Below are 27,613 nucleotides of genomic sequence, written 5' to 3'. Positions count from 1 at the left end.
GGCTCTCTTTTTTCAGGGTGTTCCATCCCATGGACTTACGGGGCTTTGTCCACAAGTTTCCAGTCCAAATCTTGTCTCAAGCTCTCTGTAGGAGTCACAACTGGCAATCATTGCTGTGACTCCTTTGCATATGCCTCTTGTTGCCGCACAGGTTTATGCTTCTATGGTGTAATAAATCTGAATTATACACTGTATCTAAAGACCACTTTCAAACCATACTTAATAGTTATAAATGCAGCCCCTCCATAAACATTGCTTTTAAATTGGAACTGAGAAAGTAGAATGTGTAATAAATGTCTGCTTAATTGGCTGAACAACTATAATTTCCTTCATTCATAGAATTAAATCCAGAACAAATAGATGTCAGTTTTAGAGTAAGGATGTTCTGCCAGTCTGCTATGTCTCTTCATACATAAGGGGCAGTCTGATCATTTAGAAGTGGTCTGCAGTATCAGACTTAGCCAGTTTATTGATATCACTGCTTATATCGCTCATTTTAATACCGATAATTATTACATTCCCACAAGGTTTTGTTAGCTGACTTGGCACATATTTTTAAATAATCGGTAGTGGTTGTTGCGAGTGACATAATGACTGCTTAATTCACTTATTTCATAGAATTAGAGAATCATAGAATCATTTAGGTTGGAAAAGACTTAAAATCATCAAGTCCTACCATGAATCCAGGACTGCCGAGTCCATCACTAAACCATGTCCCTAAGCAACACATCTGTGCTTTTTAAAAATGCTTCCAGGGGTGGTGACTCCAACACGTCCCTGGGCAGCTGTCTGTGTGCTTGAAGAAATGTAAGAATGTGTTTTCTGTTTGACCCAACTTCAGTTAAGGGTATTCCACTTTTTCTTTTTTTTTTTTTTTTTTAATCTTGAGGTTCAGCACAATGTCTCATTTCCTGTAGCTTAAAGCAAGCTATTAACTTCATTCAGCTTTCCCCAGTCTTGATGAATCTCTTCAAGATGACAATCTACTTGCAAGACAGACAAGTGGGTAAATATTGGTAAGGAAAACAGTTTCGTGTCCTTTACACACAGCACAGGGCTGTTGTTTTATTAGTGGATAAACCAGTTGGCTGTCAGGAAGGTTATCCATGCTTTGCTCTCTGAAACTTGTAGTTCGCAATGTAAGTGGCTACAGGAATGTGTCACAAACAACTCATTTCCAAGCTCTAGTATAGTCCACAAACACTAACTTCAGTCCTTATCTTTTGGTTTCCAGCTCAGCTGCAGGCAGCACCTTTGCATCCTTGTTCAGTAATCTGGCTGGGAATGTGGGAATGGAAAATGGCTTGAGTTACCAGTATGGAGCTGGAGAAATTAATCAGAAAAAACAAATAAGAACAATTAATGAGGAAGTGAGGCATGAAATAAGTTATCAGAAAGGTGAAATAAACATGAGAGGAAAAGAAGTATCAGTCTATCCCATGTGCAATAAAAAAATATCTCAACCCCCAAAGAAAAAAAAAAATCCAAATGACACCCCCAGCCCCAATATAATAATCCAGAGATTTATTTTGGAAGACTGAAATCCTTTCTGATGTAATTCAGTTTGAGCACTGATTCTCAAGCACAAATCTACTATAATTGTTTCTGTGTTTTGATTAGTTTTGGATTTTCTGTTTACTTCAGTTCTATTTTACTTCTGGTGAAATCACAGCTGCTAAATTTCAAAATAATCTTTAATAATCAGGCCTGTCAACTGGGTACTAAACAATCAGTCTCATCCAGAGACCTTTTATGCTGTAGCAAAGTCAGCTCAGACACAGTTTCATCCAGACATGGGTCACCTAAAATGCATCAACAGTCCTGCTACCTTTTTTCTTGTAAAAAGGCTGCATTAGCAGTAATGAAGGATATGGCCTTGCTCTCCAAATTCTCTTTATTTTTTCTGCTGTTAGTGATTTTTAGATAAAGGCAATATTACAGAGGTTTGACGCCTGTAAAAGTGAAGATGTTGAATTAACTTCTGGTCTGGTGTCAGGGAAAATGTTGATTTAGTTACAGTTGTTGGAGAGGAAAAAATTGGAATTTTTAAGTTGAACGAAGAGAGTTATTATTCAGCATGCAATTGCACAGGAGAACTGAAAATACATACACACTCCCATCTAGACTTTATGTAATGCTTGACATCATAGTGATTGGAAAAATCATATTATAAAGGAAATTGCAAAAGTTGCAAAAATGTTTTACCTATTTGAAATGTCTTTTTGATGAAAAATCTTTGAACAGTCTATTAATGCACTTTATAGAGATGCCACTGGTGTTGCTTTTCTTTTAGAGTTTATAAATGTTCAAAGTGTATTAATTTACTAAGCAGTTTGTCCATTTGATACTATTACACTTTCTCCCCTAAACAGATAAAGATGACAAAATTATTGACACATGTAAGCCTGTCATATATTTTCAGATTGACAGTTGAATGTTGTTTGGCATCATTGTTTTAAAACAGTAAGAGAATAAATAGTGTAACATCTGTTCTAAAATGGAATAAGACAGTTTGTAAAAGGGAGAATGTGGAAGTTGAGAAACAGATTCTATTTATTGACAGAAAAATTAGCAGCAACTGAAAATGATTATTGCCTTAGTTACTGTTTTGCTGTTTCTCTTTGATAACAATATTATAATTTAATAAAGCTGGTTAATTGCTAGATTGTGATCCTAAAATTATTGTCTCTCCTTGAGTCTGCACAGAAAACATTTTCTCTGAGATGCAAATGAATATTATTGAAATTGGAATCTAATTTGCCAGCTGCCAGGAAAGAAGTGCTAGATTCAACTGAAATAGTTTTCCAGAGTACTAAAGCTTAATCTAAGTTTCCACATTTCCATCTCTTCTAGAGTAAGATAAATTTATTACTGTCAAATTACTTGCCCTGGAGATGTATCACAGTAACTGAGAGCATGGAAAATGAGATTTTAAATACTTATATGTAAAGATTAAGATGATAAACCCATTTTTGAAAGTGGAAAAAACTTATATTGATTAAAATTGTATTCATTCTTCTCATTGTGAACTTGTTTCTTTACAGAATCAAGGAGAATAAATGATGATGCATATCAGGAAAGGTTTTTGTTTTGGTTCCCCCCTCCTGCCTTGCTTCTTACCTTTACATGAAGTAGTAAAGTACATTTGAGTAATAATAACAGAACTTTATTCTCTTTTTGTATATCATAATTTTGGTGTAAATGCTTGTTACTTCAAAGAAACATCATGAAAGGTCAAACAGATTGCACTTGAACAAGATGTTAGTAGGATTCATCTACTGAAGACTTTCAGACAGACTCAGTATCTCTTACATGGGAAATAATTGTGGGGAGGCAAAAGTGTAGATTTTAATCCTAGGTTGCTATCATACTCACAAGAATAACCTTTTTAAATGTATATTGTGACAGATAGTATAAGATGGTAGGTCTAGAGGCAACTTATGCAGCAGTTTGAAATCAAAGTAAAAAAAAAAAAAGTAAAGAAAAAGGAGATAAGGAAATAGTAATAATGGGAACAAAGAGGTACTTCAGCACCAGCACTCCCACTGATCCTGCATGGATCCTATGAGGGAATGGAACCAGAATTTACACCTCCAGTCACCAGCAAGCTTAAGAGTTTCTATTTTAGCTATTACTTTCTAGTTATGGATACGCTATTTTTGAACCATTAATAGTGGCATTTAATTTTGAGCAGGTTAGGAAGAATTAGCTTCACAAATAATATCTTTTTAAATAATAATAAAAAATAATCACCCTAAAAAGACCAGTGATTGAAATAATTTACATGTACAATATGAGAAACAACTATCAGCTTGTGGACAAATACTCTGAGGAGAGTCACTCTGGGCTCTTCTGGCCAGTAAAATTGCAAAAGTATATACACTGGACACTTACACTGTGCAAAAATACTGTGCAGTGGTGAACTAAAACAAAAGCCTTCAGATCAGCAAAACCTGAGCATATTTTAACAATTTCAGCAGAACATGTGCACATGTACTCTAGATCAGAATGCTATTTTACTGATTCCATACTGATCTAAACCTATAGCAAGAAAACTAAGTTTAGAGATTTTCACTTTCACTATTTTCATTATGCAGCACCTTTGCATCATCCTTCTGTCAGAATTTTCAGGATTCAGGATGAAAACTAATTTAATCACAGCAAGCACTTCTTTTTGTCCTGGTTCCAAGAAAACAAGGTGTGTGCTGTATTACACTCTGTCAGTTCCTCTCTCACTTACCCAGGAAAAAAACACTTTGAAACTTAAGAAATAGTAATTTTGTTCAACAGGCCTGCAGAAGAAACAACCAGAAGCCATATAAAACATTTCAAACTTTTTTTGGCTCTCAGCACCTCACAAGTTCCATGCGGCTTACTGACATCTCTTGGGTAGGAGGTGTCCAGCTGCAGTTAGGAAGTCAGTGGCTAGAAGCTGCAAATTCCATTAAAAAATCCCAAATTTCAGTTCTCTAACAGCTAATAGTTAAGAAGATCTATAGCAGATTGCCAGGTAACCATCAGTAATTCTGCATTCTGAGAGGTGTGGTGCTGAATGCAGCGGGACATCAAAGGGGCACATCTGTCTCACAGCTGAGAAACAGGCTTCTTGTGAATTATAATATTCTTGAAACGTTTAATAGATTGCATATTAATCTTGCTAGGAATGTGTGCTCTGTTTACTTGTCGTTTTGCCGGGAGAAAATCCTTTAGGATGTGAAGCATCTCAGTTACAGAAATATATTGCCATGATCAATACAAATCCCATGTACACAGTCACGTAACAACATAAGTGTTTGGCTAGATATTGATTTTTATTTTGGGGTTTTTTAGATTTTTTTTAGAAACAAATCATACTGAGTTTGGAAATGAACATAGAAAAGGGTCATTTGTCTCTTCTAATCTGGTTTCAGTTTCAGAAAGTGAAGAGATTTAGTCATTAGTTTCACCAGCTGAATAGGACGGGCTCAATTAGAAAGAGCTCCCACTGCAAGTGTGAAACAGCATAACTAGGAGCGCTGCCTGAAAGTCTGGCATGTTAGTAAGAAATGCAGCAACACCTAATTAACAGAAAGTAAACATTCAAATTATTGCATACAAAATATACTGAGAAATGTGAATGTTACTCTGTTTTAATCTAAAACATGGTGACATGGTACAGGAATATATTTGTAAAGTGAAATCCTTAAGGTTGCATCTCTTTACAAAAGAATATCTTAAATGTATGCTGTATAGTTCACCTCTTATAGGAGCTGAGATGTGTACAGATGATTCCTAGGCTATTCAGTTTTCTACTGTGGGCACATAGCTGATAGCAGATTGTGGTTTTGTCGCATATCTTGAAGACTGGGATAAGGTCAGGGAACTCAAACTCTGAACAATGCTACTCATTCTTTTCTAGGAAAGCCTAAATAGAAGAGAAAATTGTTCAGGGAGAAGATAAATTAAGTGCTGCAAAGGCAGGGGTCAATGTGACTAACCTTTGTGGGTTAGAACCTTTTTGTAGGGTAAACTGAAGGTCAAGGAGATGTGAATCTCAGATCCTTGCTTAATTCAAATTTGAGGCAAGTGCTATTTCTATTCCCCTCTAATCAGTTCCTATTTCCTAAATCCCGTCAGAGACAGCTACTACAAAAGTCAACATAAAGCCCCGTTCCTAGGGATTCAGGCTGCCCGAAGAAATAGGGATAGTTCTGGGGACTGCGGTGGCAGCGGATGCCACAACAGGTGGGTAAATGGATGGGAACGAGCTTCTCGCTCATTTAAAGCAGAGGACCTGGATGACCTCTGTAACTGAAAAGAATTGCTGGACTGCCTCTGAGGAATAAATTGTAGGGCCTAGAACATGGGGTTTGGTCCCCTAAATACTTTGCCAATCTACTTATGAAATGTGTGTATGTGTAAAGCCAGACTGAAAATCCTTTCCTGGAATATCACCAGTGTGTTACCTTCCAGAGGTCCAAGAATATTTACTTCTCTTGCACGCTACAAAGATCTTGGCTGATCCATTATTAAGGCTATATCCTGAGAAGAACAATAGCTTTGGGAAATGGTTTTCTTTATTTCTTTTCTTAATTGATTTTTTTCCCTGTGTGCTGTTCTACATTTTCATTACTGTCATATGAAATAGTAAAATGAAATATCTTATCATTATTACTTTTGGTTCCTTTTTTTATAAAGCCACAAAAATACTTAATGAAAATCCTTTTATTTGAAATTTTAGAGATATCAGTTTAAATTGTTGCATTTCATGCATGTTTTATTATTTGAGTAATTTTTTTGGAGACATGCCATTCTGAAGCAGAGGTTATATGAGCAAGGTATTTTTAATAGCAAATTTAAATGTTAATTAAAAGCTAGTTAGTAGTACTTCCAGGGAAATGTATTGCCTGCTTCTGAAGAACCCTTTGAAATACAGTGGATTAGTTGGTGGATTAGAATCATTGGGAATCCCTGCTCTTGGACAAGTTTGCAAAACCCAAAACTTAGTTCTATACCAGTATTCCAATTAATTTGGAGGAAAATAATTAACTGAACACTTCTATTTATTGAAAAAAAATATCAAGATATTATTGAAAAAAACCTTCTTGTGATGGTATTGATAATACATTATTTTAGTAATGTCTACAAAACACTTTTTATGTAATTTTCCCATTGGAATTTCTTTAATGAAGTAGAGTGAGGAAGCAAAGCAAAGAGGTTAATGATCTGACCTGTGCAGACAGCTGTATCCCACAGCATCCTCTAGAAATGGCAATATAATTATGTTGATAGCAACTGTCTTTCCTGAATTAATCTTTTTTTTCTTCTTTTCATTTTTTTTCTCCCTCCAACTCTTTATTGTCTCTTAAGTTACATTTTGGTTCATGATTTAGGCAGTTTAGAGCTTGCTTTTCTTTTTTAACGCATATGCTTATAAAATGCCCTAAAACGTAAGAGTCTAGCAAAGTGCAAGTAGTTAATAACGCTGACAGAAGCATGCTGGCACCACCGGCTAATGAAGGATGAAACAAATAGCAGTTAAACAAGGAAACAGAACCAAGCTTCAGAGTTGTCTCTCTCCATTTCTTCTGTCTCTGGGAGTGAAAAGAAGTGAGTTTTGCTTACTTTAATATTCAAGGCTTTGTTAAGAGAATGGGAAATTAAGGCTGATCAACTTCTCCTGGAGTAAGAGAAGTTCTTGGGCAAGCCTTTGAAGGGTCTTTCCATCTAAGTTGAGTCTAAAAACTATTTGAAAATCTTATGAAAGATAAAAGTAAATAATGATAAGCCTGGAAGTGTTCTAAAAGGGTTGGGAGACTTTTATCCATCTTCTGAATGAATCCCAATTTATTACTGCGTCAGATGCTGGCTTGTTATTTAGTGCTTGGATGATTGCCTTGATGAGAGATTTCATTTTTCCCTGAAACATATTTTCTTTTTGGCTCCTGCTGTGGCTGCTCAGTTTTCCATTGACATGACTCCCACGCAGGAGTCCACATTAATATAGAAAACAGTGCAGCAGTGCTCAGATTCTGACATGTTTGTTAAAGAAAGCTCTTTTTTTGGAATATTGTGTCCTTGAGCTGTTCCTCAGATTGCTTCCCACCACAGGCCACTTTCACCCAAAGTGAGTTACATTTGTTACCACACAAAGAATTAGCCAAACTGACCTACCACCTGCTAACCTCTAAATGGAGAGATCCCTTGCCTCTTCCTCCTCCATGCTGCTCTCCCCTTGTCCCTTGCACTGAAGTTCTGCTCTCTCTGAACACACAACTCCACCTGCTAATCCAGCAGGACTTTAACCCAAGTTTAAAAAAAAAAAAAAAAAAAAAGGAAGGAAAAAAAAGAGAAAAAGAGTACTTCTTTACTAGATTAGTTGATGACATCAGCTGGGTGGCACAAAAAGTATAAGGGACTTGGAAACCTTGCGTAGGCAAGAGCAGAGTAAGGAATGAGTAGGAAGTTTGTGTTGCACAAAAGATGTTGAGACAGGCTTACAGACACAGGAGTTTTGTAGTTGAGCCCACAACTGACAGCACACATTGACTTTGAAAAGCTGATTTAGGAGAAAGGTAAAACAAAGGAGAGAGAGAGTGCAAAGGGAAAAAGGAAAAGTCTCCCTGGTGTCCAGCTGGGAGAAGCAGTGACAGGATCCCTGGAAGAGCTCTGGGCATTTCTCCAGTGCAGCACGTGCCAGTGAGGAAGATGATTTTCCACCTTTTTTTCCCCCTAGTGCTATACACTTTTATCAGGACCTCCTCTAATCTCCTCCCACTGGCTGTTCTTATTAAACGATGGCATTAGCACTGATTAGTACATGTGAATTAGCTGGCAGTGACATCTATTTATTGCTTGTTAAGCTTGTGTGTACACCTATTGCGGGTTAATATTTATTGAATACTTAAATTACTATTATTTACTTAGTTCCATACAACCTTTTATTTCTAATAAACTAAAATCTATGAAGCGAGATAAGGAGACAAGGGGAATGAAGGGGTCATTCTTAGGCCAGTGGTAAGCGCTTCCTGTGAGAACCCACCACTATTCAGGCTTGCAGGTGTGAGAACAACAATACAAGAACAAAAGTATGAGAAGAATAAAGGAAAAATAATACTATGGAGGCTCTGAAAACACTACCTCAACAGTGCAGGTAAAGGTTACAGGGCTGCAAGTAGCAGAACCATAGCGTTACTACGAGTAAGGTGCTATGGTACCTAAGGCACTGCACAAAATTTGTTACTATTTCTGATGTTAAGCCACTATACCATATGTTTGCTCCACTTGTGTGAGAATATATGCTTTAACGGTCCAGGTTTCACACTTTTGGTCTGTTATTTTTAACCAGCAATTGTAGATTTTGTGAAGTTTCCACCCAAGTCTTTCAGAATTATCGTTGCTGCTACTGTAACTTAAGGAAGTTAATTTATGCTGTTGTACACAATATGTGCAATGAGTCTATCTACTCGTATGGGAATGTCTGAAATAGAGTGATTTTCCTACACCACAATATAATTCACAAGGTCAAACTCACGCACCTTATTTTGTTAGAATAAAAAGAAAACCAACAAAAAACAGCAACAAAAAGCCATTCTCTTTCCTTAGAAGAATTTCCAGTTAAGGAATTAGTTTTACAGTCTCTAACCTACAGATATTCTTTGCCTTTTATTTGCAAGAAGAAAAGACATGGGCAAGGTCAGGTGCATTTACTCAACATTTAGAGCATACCTGTGTATATATATAGTCTTTTATGGTTTATTTACTGATATTACCCAGTTTCTGTGCTTTAAGAGTGTTCAGTCTATCTTAGACATAATGGAGTTTAGTCCCCATATGATGCCCATATGATAAATATAGGTCCTAATTCTAAGTAACCCCTTGGAAGGAGTCTCTTCCCATTACTGCTGGGGAAACGTGGCTCCTGACCCTGATACTGCGGCTCAGTAGGCTAAAGGAGAGGTTTACACTGCATCAGAATTGTGGCCACCTGGATTGCAAAAGGTTATGCAACGGACAAAGGTATTTCTGCTGGTATATACAGTGCTGCTGGTTAAATCCTCCAGCTGACTTACAGTCTCTCTGAATTATTTTTTACATTACAAATGGTACCTAGAGCAGCAATGATTTTCCAAAATTATAACATCAGGTAACATAGGAAATGTGGCAGTATAATCATGTTGTAACTTAGAGCTTTCTTCTACTTTTGGTGTTTTCAGTAAGTGTAATTTATAGAACCTTGCACAGTTTCTGCTAAAATCTTTTTTTCTTTGTGTGTATTTTTAGTTTTTTTCTCTAGGTTTGCTTAGTGCCACTTCAGGGTAGCATAGCACTTGTATGAAACTATGAATGTTTCTTATACATATATGAATATATATATATAGAAAATTTATATATTTAAAAATATAAATAAATAAATAAAAAAGAATATAAAAGCAACACATGGTATTTTCTTATGCTGATAACTTTCTCTTGTGTACAGTATCTGCGGTACTGCAGTGTTTTTTCCCATGGTTTCTTCCAAAGGCAATTAGACAAATCCATGCTGTAAATACCTGGCTTTTTACAAATTATTTCAAAACTCTCCCGATGAATAAGATTATTTTCTCTTACATGGCAACTGCCCTTTGGTCAAGACACTCTTCATCACTTTCCTTAGATTGGGCTTTGGAGAAACAAGGCAAGACTTCAAACTACCTCCCATAACAACACTGGAGTTTAATTGTGACATATTCATAATTCATTTCTGTGGAACAAAAGCAGTGTTGTCATTGTCTTGCAAGTATAGTGGCAACATTTTCTTTTTTTTTGTGAAACTATTTTGGACCAGTAAGAAAAATTTAGTCAAAACCCAAATGTAATTTTGTTTTGACTGAAAAATTGCCGTAAAATTTACTTGGTTACCTAACGACACTGACTCACTGCAGTACAGTTAATAGATAACATTTTCCTGGCATGCTGGAGGTTTAGGTCTTGCATTAATTGGTGAACACTGACCTACTGTTCTGATGTGAGTCTCTTTCTGATGTGAGTCTCCTTTTGATGTAAGTTTTGTTTCATTTGGGCAGCATTTTAGGGGGAAGGCGGTGGAAAGGGGAATTGGTTTTGTTCCACCACAGAATGAAAATAACATCTGCTATAGGAATGCCAAATGTGGTTCTGTGCTACTTAACCTCTTTATTTCCTTTAAAAAAGAACAAGAAATAAAACAAAACAAGCAGACATGAAAAGGTCTAAGTTTTCAGTAACTAAGTATCTTCAGTCCCTTTGTGATTTTGGTGTGTTTATTCCTCTTATTTGCACAAAGTTCTTTGAGGTTAAATTCAGGGATTGTTTTGATACCACTTTTCCTATGCCTGATTTTCCTTCACTGAGACAATACTTGGTCCAATTTATTTCTTTCTTCTTCTAAGGTAATCAAAACCCTGAGAATTTTAGTTTGTATTTGTACCTGTACTCCTTACTGCAGGGGAGTTCCAAACGCTATGAATTTCCCAAACTATATCCACTTCTTCAGCCAAAATCTGGATTTTTCTTCAGAAGACCATCTTCTGGCAATGTTCACCTTCAGTCTTTCAGGTCCCTCCAGCAGCTTCTGCCTTGATTATCTGAGTATCTTACATAAATATATATGTTTGTGTATTGGATACATACACTGTACATAAGTAGATCTAAGCTCAGGTATGCCTGCTCTAAGCTGTACCAGTCCTTCAGGAGGTCCATAGTAACTTCCTTATAAGAAATAACTGCTTAAGTCTACTTCAGACGTCTACTTTACTTTTTCATTAAGGTTATTCTGCTTGTTTGTTCAACACCACCACTGGTCCTTCCACAGTTTTCAGCATTTTTCATCTGGATTTTTTATGAGATCATTCCCAGCTGGCAAACCCATTATAAGATGGTTCATATTCTTTTGAATATGATAACTTAAGTATATTCTCACTTGTAAACTCCCTGTCATCCTCTTCCACCCCCAAAATATGTTTTTTTTTTTACGGATCTTGCTCAAGAGTACAATGTCAGCAAGCCCTATACTGAGATTCTTAGAACTATTTTGATTCAGAAAGGGTGAGTTTGGGATACACGCTGTAATCCTTTGTTATGGTAAATAGTGCAGTATAGAACTCTATCTTTTCTGGAAATTACATTTCCTGGATACTGTTCATCATTTTCTGAACCATTTTTGACACAATTACTGTCAATTTGTCAGAAGAACATTCTGTGAACAGACTTTATTTCCACAGCATCATTTTAGGTTAGTGTTGGTGTTGCTTCTCTGAGAAGTTCTGCATGTAGAAATTCTTGCAGTTTGCAGAGAACTCATTTCACTGGAATAGGCACATGGGAGTCTGCTTCTTATCCCCATTAAAATTAACTCAAAGTACCGTTTGATTTCAGGGACTGAGAGAGTAGCACATAACCATTTTGAGCCTTTGCAGTTTACTTTTAGCCCTGGACTCCTAGCACCTTAATATTGAAGTATAATAATTGCAGAGAGAAATCAATACAGTAGAAGTCACCACAAGCTGGCATGGAAATGTCATGGGGTTGCAGAGGATTGTTAAAGTGACAGTGAACAGCCCAGAAATGTGTACATTGAACTAGCATACATGAAAAGCAGCTTAGAGCTGCTTTGAGTAACAACTTCAGTGTAGTATAGCACTTGTATGAAATGATGAATGTTTCTTATATATATATGTATATATATAAAACAAGAGAATGTAAAAGCAACATGTGATATTTTCTTACACTGGTAACTTTCTTTTGCGTACAGTCTGCTGTACCACAGTATTTTTCCCATGGTTACTTCCAAAGGCGAAATAAATTTTCACCGAATCTACATGTTTCAAGTGATAAGATGAAACTTTCTAAATAGTAGGTAAATAGTAGGTAAATAGTAGGTAAATAGTTCTTCCACAAATCAACACACTGTAAAGAAATCCGGTTCCTTATTTCCACTGTAGTAGGCATCAGGATATTTTCCAAGCCCCTGAGCTACCGCTTCATAATCAATATAGTCTAATAAGAAGAAACAAGCATTAGATTTCAAAGAGGCAGGAACATGATATTTTAAAGGCATTTCACACCAGGTTAAAAATGTATAGCTTAAGTTCTTCCTCACAGGTGTGCAGGAATAACGTCTCACCAATCCATTTCCTGTATTCTTCCACTAGCTCTGTTCGCAGCATCCATAACATCTGCCTGCTTGGATATATTGCAACATCAGTAGCAGTACATACACTGAGGGCAAATATCCAAAGGGCTATCCACTACAGTAGTAGTATAAGCAGGTTCATCAGGCAGGATACTTAGTAAAGGCATGTGTGGGACACTGAAACCATGAAATACGATGCAGTGGTGAAGGTCCGGTATGCCTGTAAACTGAGTAACCAATTGTGTGTGACATTAGTGCTTAAACCAGCTGTAAACAAATGAGCTTTCAACTCTTTATTTTATTCCTATTTCAGACAGGTGATAAAGGAAGGTATGGACAGGATCACATTGGTAAATGTTTGACAAGGATGTGGCTCTTTAAAATGTTTCTATTCAGGAGGACTGTTAATCTGCAAACCTTTCTCTTGGTTGAACACTTGACACCAACTCATGATCCCAGGCTCTTAAACAATTAGACTATATGATATGAGCATATGAGAACTCAATGTGTCGGCCTGACTTACAGCAATTCCATTTCTACCATTCCAGGTGAATTTTAAATCAACAGAACAGACTGGGGAAAAAAGCAAATTTAATATAGCTAGGTTACACAAATGGCCCTTCTGCCTGGTGGGTGAAATTAGAATTTCCATGTATTTTATTGGAGAAACTGCAAAACACGCTTTCTTTAGAGGCAGGAATCCATGCACTTTGCTCTCCAGTGGGCATCCACAGAAAACACCAAGCAGCAGCTGAGCTACCTTGGTAGACAGAGGGTAGTTCTGTTTACCAAGTTAGACAGAACTCTAGTTACCCAGAGGTAGTTCTGCTGGGTAAACGAGCACCTTCAGTTCCCATTGAGACCCTTCTGGATGACACTGTGTTGTGACAGTGTGCTGGTGACTCATGAGTTGCTGTGTCTCTTCTCTGCTGATGTCTTCTTTTTTCTGTCTTTTCCATCGGCAAGTGGTGCTTCACTTGTAGCAATGCCTATAAAACATTGCACTAGCATGGGAATATTTGATAACTGCATATATATCAAACATTTCAATGCCTATAAAACATTGCACTAGCATGGAAATATTTGATAACTGCAACATACCATTTTTAATTATGTCAGCACTGTGTGCTAGCAGTCACCACACAATTAGTAACACAAACAAAGCTTACCAAATAGAATGTAATAATTTTTTACTGAAAAAATAAATTTTGTTAAAATCTACACAGCTTAAGGGTAGGAAAATAAATACTTAATTGCAACCTTGATTCACCTTAGTCTAGTTGATTTAAACTGTTGTTGCACTTAACATATGTGTAATGTGATTTTGCAATTCCAGGTACATATAAAGAAAAAAGTAAAAATACATATCTGAGACTGGTTAGCATTTCCTTTTGAGGAAAAGATGTAGATTTCTGCTGGTGGAGTTTAATTCGCTAGAACTTCAAAGCCATGTCTTCCAAAAGTTCCTCTCCTTTACTGTAGTTTATCCATTACAATTGCACTGTTTTTTGATTTGAAAGGTGCTCTGAGATGATAAACAAGCAGTAACAGCATTGGTACTATTTGATCAAAGTCCTTCTGAGTCCTTACACTTTAGAGTTCAAGTAGATGCAAATTAGATTGGGAATAGAAAAGCAATAGGAACATATACAGAGATTTCTAATGGAAGAGTAAATGATTCCCCCCTGCCCAGAATCCTAGAGCCCATTTCACCGTGAGGGTTATTTTTTTGCTTTTGCTTTTTATTTTGTTTCTCTCTGCTACTGTCTGGCTTTTTTGTCTGCTTTGTTCTAGGAATAGGTGCTTTGATTGGTCATGAAGAAAGCTGCAGTCAGTATTCTAGTATTGACCTGGTGCACTAATGGCACTGAAGGCTGGGTCTGAGATCGTTAAACACCAAGTCTCTTAAATGGCTTATGATCTGTGTTTATCAATAAAACTAGGAGGTGATTTAGCAACCAGATGCCCAAGTTTTGCTTAGATGTCTCTAAGCTGAACTGCATTACAAATTAACTCTCTTTGTAGCTATAAATATTGTATATAGTAAAGCATTTTCATTGTCAGGCTAAATATTATTGTAAATGCAAAGTGAAAGGTTGATTTCTTAGCTGCTGAACTCAGAACTTTACATAATGGGAGTTCATTTTGGTAATGCAGGTTAAGTGGGAGCTATGGCAGCTTACCCTTGAGCTGAGCCCATAGAGCCAGGTACTTCAGACATTATTTTTGGTTTTCACACTCTGAATTTGTAACTGTTAGCCAATTTTATAAATAAGTTTCCTTATTAATGTCAGCCTTTATTTGAAATGACATGGCCAATTAAATCAATTATACAGCTTACAGCGAAGGGTCCTTTGTTCATCAGTCCACACTTGCAGTTTATTATGCAATAGTTTTACCTTTTATTGTACTACTGTAAATTTACTGGAATATACGGTATTTTTTTTTAGTGAAGCATGTGAAGAAGTACCAGTGTAATCAACTTTCTTTCTGAGTCACTTAGATCTGGATAAATTTTAACCTTCCATTAATGACCCAGTTAACTGCACTGAGGTTTTCAAGAGGAACCTTAATATTTGAAAGTTTATACATTATAAAATCATCTTGGTCTCAGTCATATTAGAAGGACAGTAGTTGGTAAATGAGCTCGAACTCTAATTAGACTCACTTGCATCTAAATGTGCTGAAAAAAGCTAAATGTTCTCATGTGGAATATTTTAATCTTTCAGTTAGGTAATCTTAACTGTTAACATGGTCATGTTCTGTAATAGTAATTTGTGTGAACCTGGAATGCGACTTCTCTTGTGAAGTTGCCCATGTAGCAACTGTGGAATCAAACTGAAATGTAGTAAATCCTTCTATCCAGAAGAATTTACGGACTGTTCTCCATTTGATAGAGTAACTAATACGAGTCACTTGTTTAATTACTGCAGCTTCTTCAATTGCTAGGGATTTTTTTTTGTAGGTTTTTTTTCCTTCCTTTTTAATTCATAAATAATTTCATATTTAAAATTAGCGTGGTGGTTGGCTGTACTCAGTTGCACAAGAAGTCAGATGTTCTCCACTGGTAAAGATGAAGACTTGCAGAAACCATCTGGACTTTGAAAGGAACTGTTACAAGAATCGGGGAAGGCCAATAACGAAATTTATAGCAGACATAGCTACAGTATTAAAGCAAAAACCCTTTTGTCATTTTTTTGCTAAATAAGATGACAGTAAGATTTATCAAGGGAGTGCTGAGTTTAATTGTAATATTGTCTCATTACAAACAGTCAGATAAATTGTGTGCATTAATTATGAAGCAGAGACTTGCATAATAGCCTTTTCCTTTAATTATCTCAATTCTAAAATTCTGTCATGGGACATTTAATGAACCTGTCTCTCTGTATCAGATGGTATGTGATACAAATTTATTCTGTTTCTTAGATTATAATTTCTGGTTTTCAGGTCATTGAAACAGGGCAACAGTGTGTGAGCTTGTGATTGAAGGTGTAGTTAGTTAGCATGGTTCTGGTTCAGCTTGTTTAATTGTCCCTGATTTTATACTATGTGTCTGGCAGAGGTTTCTGGAAACCATGCTAGTCTTCTGTTGGTGAATGTCCCATCCACTCCAATATGTCCTGCTTCCAAAGCAAATGCAGGTGTGCAAGTTGCTAATATTCTTTGTATCACACTTTCATGTGAAAAAAAGTGATTTGGTCATCATAGAAAATGAGCTCTAAGGAAAACAAGGATAGTTGAAACAAATCTGCTTTTAAATTGTGCTGAATATTTGTGGAATACCTCTGTCATATTCATCTGTCTCTGCTGACTTGCTGCTAAATGAAAAGTTTGTGAATGTTCTTGGATTTTTTTGTGTCTAAGGTTCTTGTCCTATTCTTTAAGAGAAGCACTTTTAAATCATCCTCTATGCTTCACACATAGGCTTGAATATACAAGCAAGTATTTTTATCCAAAGCTAATATACGAATACACAATGTAATTATTTTTATTTAATTTGCATAAATTTATAGCACTTAATTTCTGAGCTGAAAACTGCTACTCGTGGTTTTGTCAAAATCTATTCTTTCAGGTTGTTCACAGATTTGCAGCAGTCTATGTTGCAAATTTCCTGTACTCCTAAACAGTCCCAAAGGCTCAAGGTTACATGTTTTTTAATAGATCATAAATTTAGCTTGAATGTGTTTTCTTGTAAAAAACAAACAAACAAACAACCCACAACCCAAAAAACATCCTACCAGTAATCTAATACTGTTTCCTGATCAACCAACCCAAATAAAATAACTTGATATTCAGGCTGATGTGCTGAACTATTAATACGGAATTCAACATTCATTCTTCCTACTCTGGATTTTTTTTTTGATCTAGCAAGCTATCACTGAAGATCATAGCATTAAATGTTGGGTTTGTTATTTGTTTCACACTGTAGCCTGAATGATATAAATTTCACCCTCAGTTCTTGTTTTTTGAATTATTATTTGATGCCTTATGTGCCCTAGGAATAGCAAGTGATATTGAAGATTCCAAGCTATGAAAATAAATTACAGAAGTAAACAAATTTTTAACCAGAATATTTTAACATATGAGCTTTTTTTAAATTGCTTTGTGTAATAATTAAATGTTAATTATCACTTAATAAATATTACTGAAGAATTAGATTATACACATAATTATTGGATAAAATTATGTTGCTTGATCCTTAAATATCACAAGGAATTTAAAAAATAAATTATTTAAGTACATCCCTTAGTCTACTAGTTTGGGATTACAGGTTTATCTTTCATCGTTTGATTTGAACTTCAGGTTGAATATAATTTTCACTGGGTTGACTTTTAAAAGTAAATTTTTTTTTATATGAATGCAAAAGTAACCAAGAGTATTCTGGGCTTATTTGTATGTAGATAACAGCAGAGTTTGACTGTCTTAAATTTTTCATAAAATGATTATAAGCTTGGTAAGCTCCAGTGTATTCCTGTTCATAATGATATTCAAGCACTCCTACACTCTGAGAGCATCCTCCCTATCCTTTCTGTCCTGGTGTTCCATATTCTCCTTCATGCAATTCACAACAATCAGAATTAAAAAATAAATAAATAAAAAAAAATCTTTGCATCACAAAATTATATCTTAAACAACAAGAAACCCAGGAGGAAATTAATTTGATAGCTACAGAAGCATTTGGAACGTATGATCTGCAGGCCTTGCACTGTAGCACCATCATTAAACTGCACTACAAGCATATGATTTTAATTCTTTTGGCAGTGTGGGGATTTAGTTTTGTGTTGACAGGGGGAGCAGCATGTCAGTGCATGAATGATAATGATACATATTCCCTAGTTAGGCAAATAAAAATGACCAGCTAAATTAAGCACTGCACTGAACCAGAATGCATTTTTAAATCAAATTATTTGGCAAATGAGAAAAGTCTGTTTTAATAGAAAAATCATTTATTGAAAGACTTTAATTAAGCTTAAGAGCAAGTCGATCATTTAAAAAGCCTCAGCATTGTCATTAAAATACCGAAACCTTAGCAGTATCGGCCATAATATTTTATCCCTTGGGTAAATAAAAGGGTAAGGTAGCTGAAGTTATTGAAATTTCATGGATGTAGAACTCCTGTGATAGTTCAAACTGAAATGGACCTACGCTCCCTCTATTTTACTTTTTGAATTCTGTCTCTACCTTCCCTGTTCATGAATAATATATCACTGTATGGGGATTAGGCATATCAACCTGAGTTTTCCATTGAAATAGTTCATTATTTCTCTTTCAATTTATGAATATTTATCAAGGGATTCTGGGTTATTTAATAGTATTTTCCCTTAATGCATACCCATGAATCCCCATGCACATAAGTCTGAAAAATGAGAGTTATTTGTCTTGGGACTAAACTGCTCCTAAGCACCTGCTAGCAAGCTGCAAGGTAAACATTCCTTAATAAGCAATAGGCAAAAAATAGTCTTTCCTCCCTCGATGTGAAATGTAGACAGATTCCTCCCATAAAACTTTCCCCCCACCACTTCAAGATAAAGAAACACAAGCAAAAATAATGTATAAGAACTTCATATATTATCTGGAAAGGGTCTCCATGCTAATTTAAAAAGACCATAAAGTGCTAGAGCTCTTGATGTAAGCTGGTGATGAGAGTTTAAGGAGGGAAAAAACCTTCAAAGACACGTCTACAAAGGATGGAAATGAGCTATTAGGCTGCAAGATTTGTGAAGGATTTGAACTCAGACTGGAACATTGCTTTTTGTTGATTGATCTCCATGTCAATATACTCTTCTTGAATTTGTCATACATCTTACACACACGAAAATGTATAAAATGCATTAAGGTGTAACAGGATGTTCAATCTTTGATGTGCTTGTCTCATATAGGAGAAGTGTGGTAGGGCTCTGGAAGACAACTGACAGTGCTTTTGGGTGAAATCTTTTTCCCTCAAAAAAAAAAAAAAAAAAAAAAAAAGGCAAAACCAAACTACAAACAATTTCCTATAGTCTCAGAATGTCTCTCAACTCTACTTTTATGGATTCCCTTCAAAAAATTATACAGAAGAAATTAATTTGAGTGTTGCTAAAGATCATCTTTAGTTTACTGAGAACATAGAGGGATTCGTTTTTTTAAAGATATAGCTGTGCATGTTCAGACTGCGGAGTAGTTTGAGTGGGAGCATAACAGCACCTTTGAAATATCTCCAAAGCTTTCATGTTTGTCACCAGTCTTTGGTCAAGTGGTTGTTTTAATGTGCTATCATCCATCTCAGAGACAGTTATCATAAATTATTCCTTGAGGATGCAGTGAGGCAAGCTGTACGTAGCCATGAGGAACCATCTTATGAAGATGTTTTGTGAGCTGTAAAACTTGACTTTCAGACTAATGGTCTAAAACCAGAATTTGAATTGTTGTTTGCAGGCAGTTGGGACTTCACTTTTAAACGCATGTCCAGTTGTGCCTTTCTATGAATCTAAAGGGAGTGTTACGTCAAATGATGTAGAAATCAGACTGTAATTCTTGTTTCACTTTTGTGTTCTTCTACAGATAGTAACTTCATCCTTGCAAATGCTCAGGTGGCTAAGGGATTCCCTATCGTTTACTGCTCAGATGGCTTCTGTGAGCTTGCTGGATTTGCACGAACTGAAGTCATGCAGAAGAGCTGCAGCTGTAAATTTTTACTTGGTGCTGAAACAAATGAGCAGATGATTGTTCAAATTGAGAAATCACTGGAGGAAAAGGTAGAGTTCAAAGGAGAAATCATGTTCTATAAGAAGAATGGTAAGTTTTTCTTTCCTGTTTTGTTAGTCCCAAAGAATGAAACTTAGCATTAATGCATATGATATATAGTATGCATTTTTATGTAATGATTTTTTATGTCTATAATCAGTCCTACAAGAACAGATTTGAATAAGGACAGTTCACATTGAGACTACGTTTATATCAATATTACTGATTATATGTAAGTATGTGACAAGTCACAAAGATGCATAGAACAAATTTAGGATCCTAAACTGCATGATGAGACACCGTGTTATCTGCACTCAGTGTGACATGGCATTTTCTACTTTTTCACGTATTGCAGTTCTTACCCTTAACTGCTGAAACTTAAATTAAAAAATTAATACTCACCATATGGTAGACCATGACTCTGTACAATTTTCAGTCCCATCAATAAAATGCTCAGCCACTATATTTAAATGCAATAATAATGATTTTCAAGAAGTGGGTAAGTACTTTAAGTAAAATTTATATTTAAGTATGCATCGTCACATTAAAAAAACATTTCTGGGCATTAAGCAACTCCATAGACTTCAGTAAATTTCAGGTTGCACCATCAAAGCTTTCACTCCTGTGGTAGGACATTTATAAGGACAGTTTCATAGTCAAGATGAATGAGCCATGGAAGCAAGCACCCCATCATGCACACTTATCAGCTTGTTTCATTTATATCAGGTTCTTCAGTGCACCTGTGCTGTAAGCATTTACGCTGCCATTGTTCATGTGATCTTCAAACAGGTGACACTGTGTGAGATACTGACAGGACTGCAGCCGCCTTAGTGATATAGGAGCCTTCACATGTGTTTAATGATCCATGGGTTCAATGGATCCATGGCTGCTTGCCGAGTATCACCTTTTGCTTTATTATATGGCTAGAATTTCTACGCATATGTTTAGACCATGTGTCGTCTTCATAGATTCTACTCACGTCTTTACTAATGAAACATTTTCCCCTCAAATATTACTACTATTATATTAAATATTTTTAAAAGCTATTTTCTAAAAGTAACTTTTTTTTTTTTTACAAGAAGATAGTCGGTGATTTACAATCTTAGAAGACAGCTTCGCTTTCCGTAACATATCAAAAAGAGAAATGTTGCTTAGATGGCTTGTATTTATGTCTGCTGTTTTTCACAGTGTTAAGTTTTGAAGTTATTCTGAAGATGCTGCTAAATGCTTCCTTCTCTTGTCTTTTTGGGGAGGCTTGGAGGTGGTGTTTAATTTTGGGTTTTTTGCATTTAGAAGAAACTCCTATAGTTCCTTGAACTTATGTTTTAGGAAGGTTATTCAAAGAAAGTAGTTTCAAATTTGTAGATCATGTCTTGAGTATAAGGAAGAATTATTTTAATCTGGAAGGATAGCAGCTGCTTTTCTCAAGTATTGTACAGTGATGAGTGGGCATGGTGAGACCAGATTTCAATGTATGTAAGAGAAAGAAGTAAAGCTAACACATTCATTTCACTGTCTTGGTCCTAAATGATAAATTGTGATTCCTTTGCACTATGAAAGGGTGTTTCAAACCTATAATAGAAACGATTAATGCAGGCAGAAAGAGATTGCAGGTCAATTTGCTTAACAGTAAAGTAACTGAACCACAGATAAATAGATTAAGAGAAATTTATTAGGATAAAAGATTTCCCACAATCTATCCTACTTGCATCCCTGTGTACAGTTTGACAGGAAGCCATTCCAAGACATTTTCTGAGTATGAATAAATTTGCCAGGATGCCTATTATATTTTTCATTCTCATGTATTTCTGTACCACTGGGAAACAGAAATGAATAGGTATAAAAATAACATGAGACTGTTCTTGAATAAAAGCAAAATTTATCTTAAAAGTAATTTTGTTTTTTCAACAGAACTGCAAATTGCAGACACCAAAATTGGTAAATGACCCATTTTAGCTAAATGCTTCAAGTCTGGAGTTGTGTTGGGTTTTTCACAGAAGAAAAATTGAACTTCTGAAGCTGTTAATCTTATTCAACACTGGCAGAAAAAAAAAAAAAAAAGAAAAAAAAAGTCTTTGCTATAGAAAAATGTTTAAAAAATATATGAAGAAGGAAGAACTTTGGCAATAATCACCCCCAAATGACTGTATGGATACCTTCAGGCTTACCCGATACAGAAAATAATTGTCAGTTAGGCTAGTATAGTCTATATATGGTATAGTATAGTTAGGTATAGTCAGGCCCGGTATAATGCCAGGAACGGAGGTCAGTGGGAGACAAGTAACTAGCAATGCCTAGTTGTCACAGGGTTGCACTTCAGTGTCCCAGTAGGACTTCAGGGTGTCAGACTAAAACTGGGTATCTGGCTTTAGTCCGCTATTCAGAGGTACAGCCTTGCTCTGTAGGCCTAGCTATAAGACCAAATGTACACTTCAGGGATAAATCCAGGGATAGAAGTTGAGCTTCAGGGATAATTCTGAGCTCACAGAACAGACTGACACCCCTCAGCATCCTTCTTAAAAGCTTAATAATGAGCACAACGTTATGATAAGAAATGACTGTGAGGGAAACGGTTATATGAATGCAATAACTTATTCTTGCTTTCTTATCATACAATCACAGGATCATAGAATGGTTTGGGTTGGAAGAAAACAATCCTCCTGGAATGACTAGAAGTGTATAGGAGCTTTTATTCATATGTGGGTTTTTTTAATGGATCCTTAGAATAGGATAAACAGGCTGTACCTTCTCATCCAGGATGTTTTCTGCTGTGTTAGCACAGAGCAGTATTAGAACTGTGGCAGCAGTAACAGCAGCTTGAGAGAAGTCTTTTGAAAATAGCACTCAAAATACACTTTTCGTGATATTTTCAGTATTTATTTTGGTTCCTCAGCCAGTTCTAACTTTTCATTTATCAGAGCTATATTGGTTTTTTGAAGACAGAAAAGCAAACTATTAAAAGACGAGGAATTTTATGATTGTTGCCTTCTTCAGAAAGTTTTAAAATTCTATAGCTTAGGAGCTGATTTCTTAAATGATATTTTTTTTCCTCTTACTCTTTCTACACTTCCTTCAAAACATCTGCAATGAATTAAGTTGTCAATTATGATAATGGAAATGCAAAGTAACGTTTTTGAATTCAAGTGAGTTGTGAGAAATGAACTCAATCCCTGGATCTCTTTTTCAGCGTAATCTAAAAGCAGAGGGACACTATGCTACAGAACTACATTTAGACAAATCCTTCTTTTTCTCCCTGCTGGACCACTGCAAAAATTTATCAATAGCAAGTACATGTAGTTAATGAGCTCCTAATAATCCCCCAAGATGAAGTACAATTAAGCTGCAATGTGGATTTTTCCCTTACTGTTACAGTCTAAGATGATGCTACAATAGACCTTATAATCATTGACTTAGTCCAGTCTAAACTGTCCATCTGCTGCTGCTGAGAAGGTCACACCTTGATTCACTTATGACCTCATCAGATCAATTTCCGATGTTTCAAAAATCAGTTTGTAGTGTTTCAAAAGGGATTTGTTCTTACACACACCCTCTGAAGACCTGCACTGGTTCTACAACCTTCCTTCACTGAAAGGAAATTGGCCTCTTTCTGTGTCCGTGTAGCTTGTGTGAAACACTACGTAATCAGCCACAGCCAGTTTAGATTTACGGATGTTTGAGAGGCATCACTGTGGTGCCTGTATTACCTGTGCACCCCAACAACAGGGCTGTTTGGGCAGATTTTTGTGGGCAATTAAAAATCCCTGCTGTAAGAGGACTGGAGCGAGTGGATGCTGCTGGGACCACCATCACAAGTTGCCTTAGGACCTGGCTGCATGCAGAGTTGCTTCAACTGTGATAGGCCACTTGGACTCAAGGGACACTTTGCACTTTGTCATCTTCCACAAGTAAAATGAATTAAACACTTTGAGGCATGTCTTAGGCATGTGCCTTGTAGTTCTTGGCCCCTAAAGATTTGGTAAGTAAACGATGAAGTCAGGAAGGCACAATATAGTTATTTTGCTGCTTTTTTTTTTTTTCTTCTTTTTTTTTCAGTTTTAAGAGTTGGTATGATTAAAGCAAGGTATTTTGGGGCTTTTCTCATCAGTGTAGGAGAATATGTGTTTTAATAACTCTGTATGATTATCTGGAAGGTCAGGACCAAGGTATTATTTCAGATGAGTGGAACATGAGTAGAGTAAGGGTGAAAGTCAGAGCCTCTTACTGACTTACTGGATACCATCAGGTAAGAGGCCATTTGAAGTCTAGGTGTAGCAGTGTTCTCGCACGAGCAGCAATGACAGCCAGAGGCAAATGAAATAAGCCTCAAGCTATGAGACATCATCTATATATCCTCTGCCATGGCTGCAGCTGAATAATGCGGCTACAGAATAACGAAGGCTCCATTATATTATTTGCAGTTAATGCATGACTTGTGTTAAGGAAACGAAGAAAGCTTTTTTTAGATGATGAGTTTAATCTTATTTAAAATTATAGAAGATTTAATTAATTATAAGTAAATTTAAGGAAAATTAATTTCCTTTAAAATGAAAGAAAATCAGGTTTTCTTAAAGCTTTTCTTCCCTACAAAAAGTATTTTGCTCGTTGCAGGAATGGTATCCCTTTTTTCCAACAAGAAGTTTTAAAACCTGCTTTTAATGGTTGTCTGAAAACATCTTGTAGCATTTTGAAACAGGGGAGTTGTATGGTACATTTTTAATATGAACTTTTTTTAAAAAATCTCCTGAAACCCACCATGTCTTTGGGAAATGTTAAGCCCGGCAGTTAGAGAAGAGGCATTTCTTAGAATTTTCTAACTGGAGGGGGGGGGGGGGAATTTCCATACAAAGACATTAATTTTCTAGTGACGTCTAGTTACTAATGTAGAGGAAGTCCCTTGACAAGTTGCTTAGCAGGATAGTTCGCAGCAACATGACTTCAATTCTGGTCTGCCTTAAAAATGTGGCCTAAAAATAAGAAAGCTAAAAAGCTTTTGTGGTTGTTTTGCTCACATTATCTAAATTACAGAACAAAATACAGAAGGGAAATAAAAAGAACAAGCAACACTAAAAAATTAATCTGGTGGTTATACATAATTGCAATTACATGAGCCATAAGCAGTAATTTGTATCTTTATAAAAACATCCTCTTTTTTCTTTTTTTTTTCCCCTTTTTCTTCCCCCCCTTCCACATAGCTCAGTAAACTTTAGGAATTTTCACTGATCTTGGGAAAGCCTTTCTCTTAAAAAGCAGTACAGTTGGGGACATAGAGAGAAGGCATGTCCTTATTTTCCTCTGCTTCACAGAAGAGAGAATTTTGGTCTCCTTTTCTCCCCGAACACTTCATTTGATTGAACGATGGCCTCTGGTGAAAGATAATGTATAGTCTTGAAGTGTGTAGGTGTTTTAGAGACGGTCCCAGCTTCTGCAGCAGAAGAGGAAGACGTGCCAGAGAGCTCTGGCTTAAACTCTGCAGAGCCTCGGGTAAAGCAGTCAGCAAAACCCTACAAGGAGACAAAACCGTTCAATTAGAAGAAAAAAAAAAAAAGTAAAATCCCATGTACAATGTGATCTGATATATCCTAGATCTTTTGCTGCAATTTAATGACACCTCAACAAGATTGCTGCTTACTGACTGACAGCGCTGATACTTCGTTCTGATGGCACTCACGGTGACATTGGCTAATAGTTTCTTTCAACAGCAAAATGATTTATTAAAAACATAATTCACTGGGAAAAGATTTGTTCTCCTAGAAGCATGCTGATAAGTAAATAAATCTGTATGAGAGTTTCCTGCTGTTTATTGCATTGTTGCAAAGTGATGGGCCCTTCATCGCTTACAGATGCTGACAGATTAGTGTTTCCATACAGGCATGCTAGGCTTCCAGCTGCACTTAGTATAAATGGCTGGTAGTAATGCTTGTATGCACTTTTTTAAAAAAAGATATATTTCATTATGCTGCTTTCTATACATCTGTTTTTTTAGGAGAAGATGTAGGTGGGGATGTTTGTACTACATCAGACCAGTCACGCTTCAAATTTTCTCACAATTTTATGGCCACACTGAGGCTGCTGATAGGCTACATTTTATTTTTATGAGTTTTAAATCAAACTTTAGCTAAATAACTTCTTTCCCCGTGCTTCATCATGAGTTAGGCTGTTCTTTTTTTAAAGAAACATCAAAGCACCATTTCTCCTGATGACTACATGCCTCTCTTCTTCTGACATTTGCTTGTTTTATTCCTGATCCCCAAATTCACATGAAGGATCATAGTGCAGACTATTTGCCACCTCCTGTGCTGAAAATTGCAATGAGTGCTTGCATTAGCTCCATAGTTTTTTGGGATAGTGTCAGGAAGCTCATGTTAAAACTGTCTATTGAACCCTCTCACTGATTTGACTGGGGAGTTGCAAAAGCAGTCTGATTTTATAGAGCAATTAAGTAATTAAACGGTTAAAACCTACTTCTTTCCAACTGGTGGGGTAACTATAATTCTTTTCAGCGGGCAGGCTCAGAGTCTGTTTACAGCATGTGCTCACATGGATTCGAGTGGTGAACTGGGAAGATTAATCTTCTCTACAGCGTTATGTAATTCCTCAGTGTGTGTTTCAAAACCCTTCTGTACAAAACCCATAAAACTGGCAGGACGGAGGTATCAATCCAGGTCCATGACCTGACCCTTTCTCAGGTCCCAGCGTTAGCCCCTGCCTTCCAGAAAGGTGCCAGTGGGCAGCATGCCAACAGCAGGTTAAAGCTCTAGAATCGTGGGCTCAACAGAAAATCCTCGAACTTGCTTAAAACCTGCTGATTAGTACTAACAGATAAAACTAAAATAATAGACAGAGACTATACTGGCACTGATTAAGCAAAATAATTTCTCTGACCGAAGCTTGTGGAAAAAGCAGTGAAAAATAAATGATCCGTTTCTAAAATGGAGCTTTGTGATGTAAGTGGACAACTAACTGGCAGAATCCCCTCTTTCCCTGTGGAATGTCTGCTGAAAGCTATATGAATAACCATGAGACTGTGACCAGCACTTCTCCCAGGGCTGGGAGACCTCCCATTCTGCAGACCCCTGACCTCCTGTTTCTAGGATCTGCTGCTGTTAGACACTCCAGAATCAGGGTCACAAAAATATCTTGCAAGAAGATATTTTTGTTATATTGTTATCACTTGTTTCTTGAAACTGAAAAATTGGAAAGTCTTCTTTATAATTGTAGTGGTCTGTGTTGGTCTTGCTCTGTTTTTGCTTACAAGAAGTTTTGTGTCATCTTTAAAGCTTCTTTTGAAGAGAATATAAGCTTAAAAGCACAGTAATGTCATTTGAAAACGTGGTTGTCTTTAGATGAATGTGGACTAAAACTCTTCCTGATGTCAAAATACCAGAGACAATTTCAAAAAGATTAAGTAGCTTATAGGGAGAAAGAGAGAAATGAAAAAACTCATTTATAAATACATGGGGGTTTCATATATATGTGTGTATACATGTAAATATATATGCACAGATACATGTATATGAAAGATCACCCTGGCCTTAGAAAATGTCTTGGCTTTTTTTTTAAAAAAAGTACAACCCTCAGTAGACTGAGAAATCATATTTAATGCAATGATTACATCTACATGTTGGATTAGAAGCTCTGAAAACCCAAAAGGAATAAGGACCGTAGGTTGTAAACAGTGTTTTAGCAATGGATTTCAAAAATACAGTAATCAAGGGAAACAATTTTTTGCTCATTTTAGGATTGCTCAACTCAAAGCAA

General features: G+C 36.2%; 1 protein-coding gene across 2 annotated transcripts in view; it reads left to right on the top strand.

The window, feature by feature from the left end:
- Positions 1 to 27,613, top strand: part of KCNH8 (potassium voltage-gated channel subfamily H member 8) — a 200,870-nt gene that overhangs the window by 46,810 nt on the left and 126,447 nt on the right. For both annotated transcript variants that reach the window (XM_080384929.1, XM_080384928.1), the window contains exon 2: positions 19,673 to 19,906. In XM_080384929.1, coding sequence (XP_080241055.1) covers positions 19,673 to 19,906 — 234 coding nt within the window. The remainder of the gene's footprint in view (positions 1 to 19,672; positions 19,907 to 27,613) is intronic.

The sequence above is a fragment of the Falco punctatus genome (genome assembly GCF_963210335.1).
Source record: "Falco punctatus genome assembly, chromosome: 4".
NCBI lineage: Eukaryota > Metazoa > Chordata > Aves > Falconiformes > Falconidae > Falco > Falco punctatus.
This window is presented reverse-complemented; position numbering and strand designations above follow the sequence as displayed.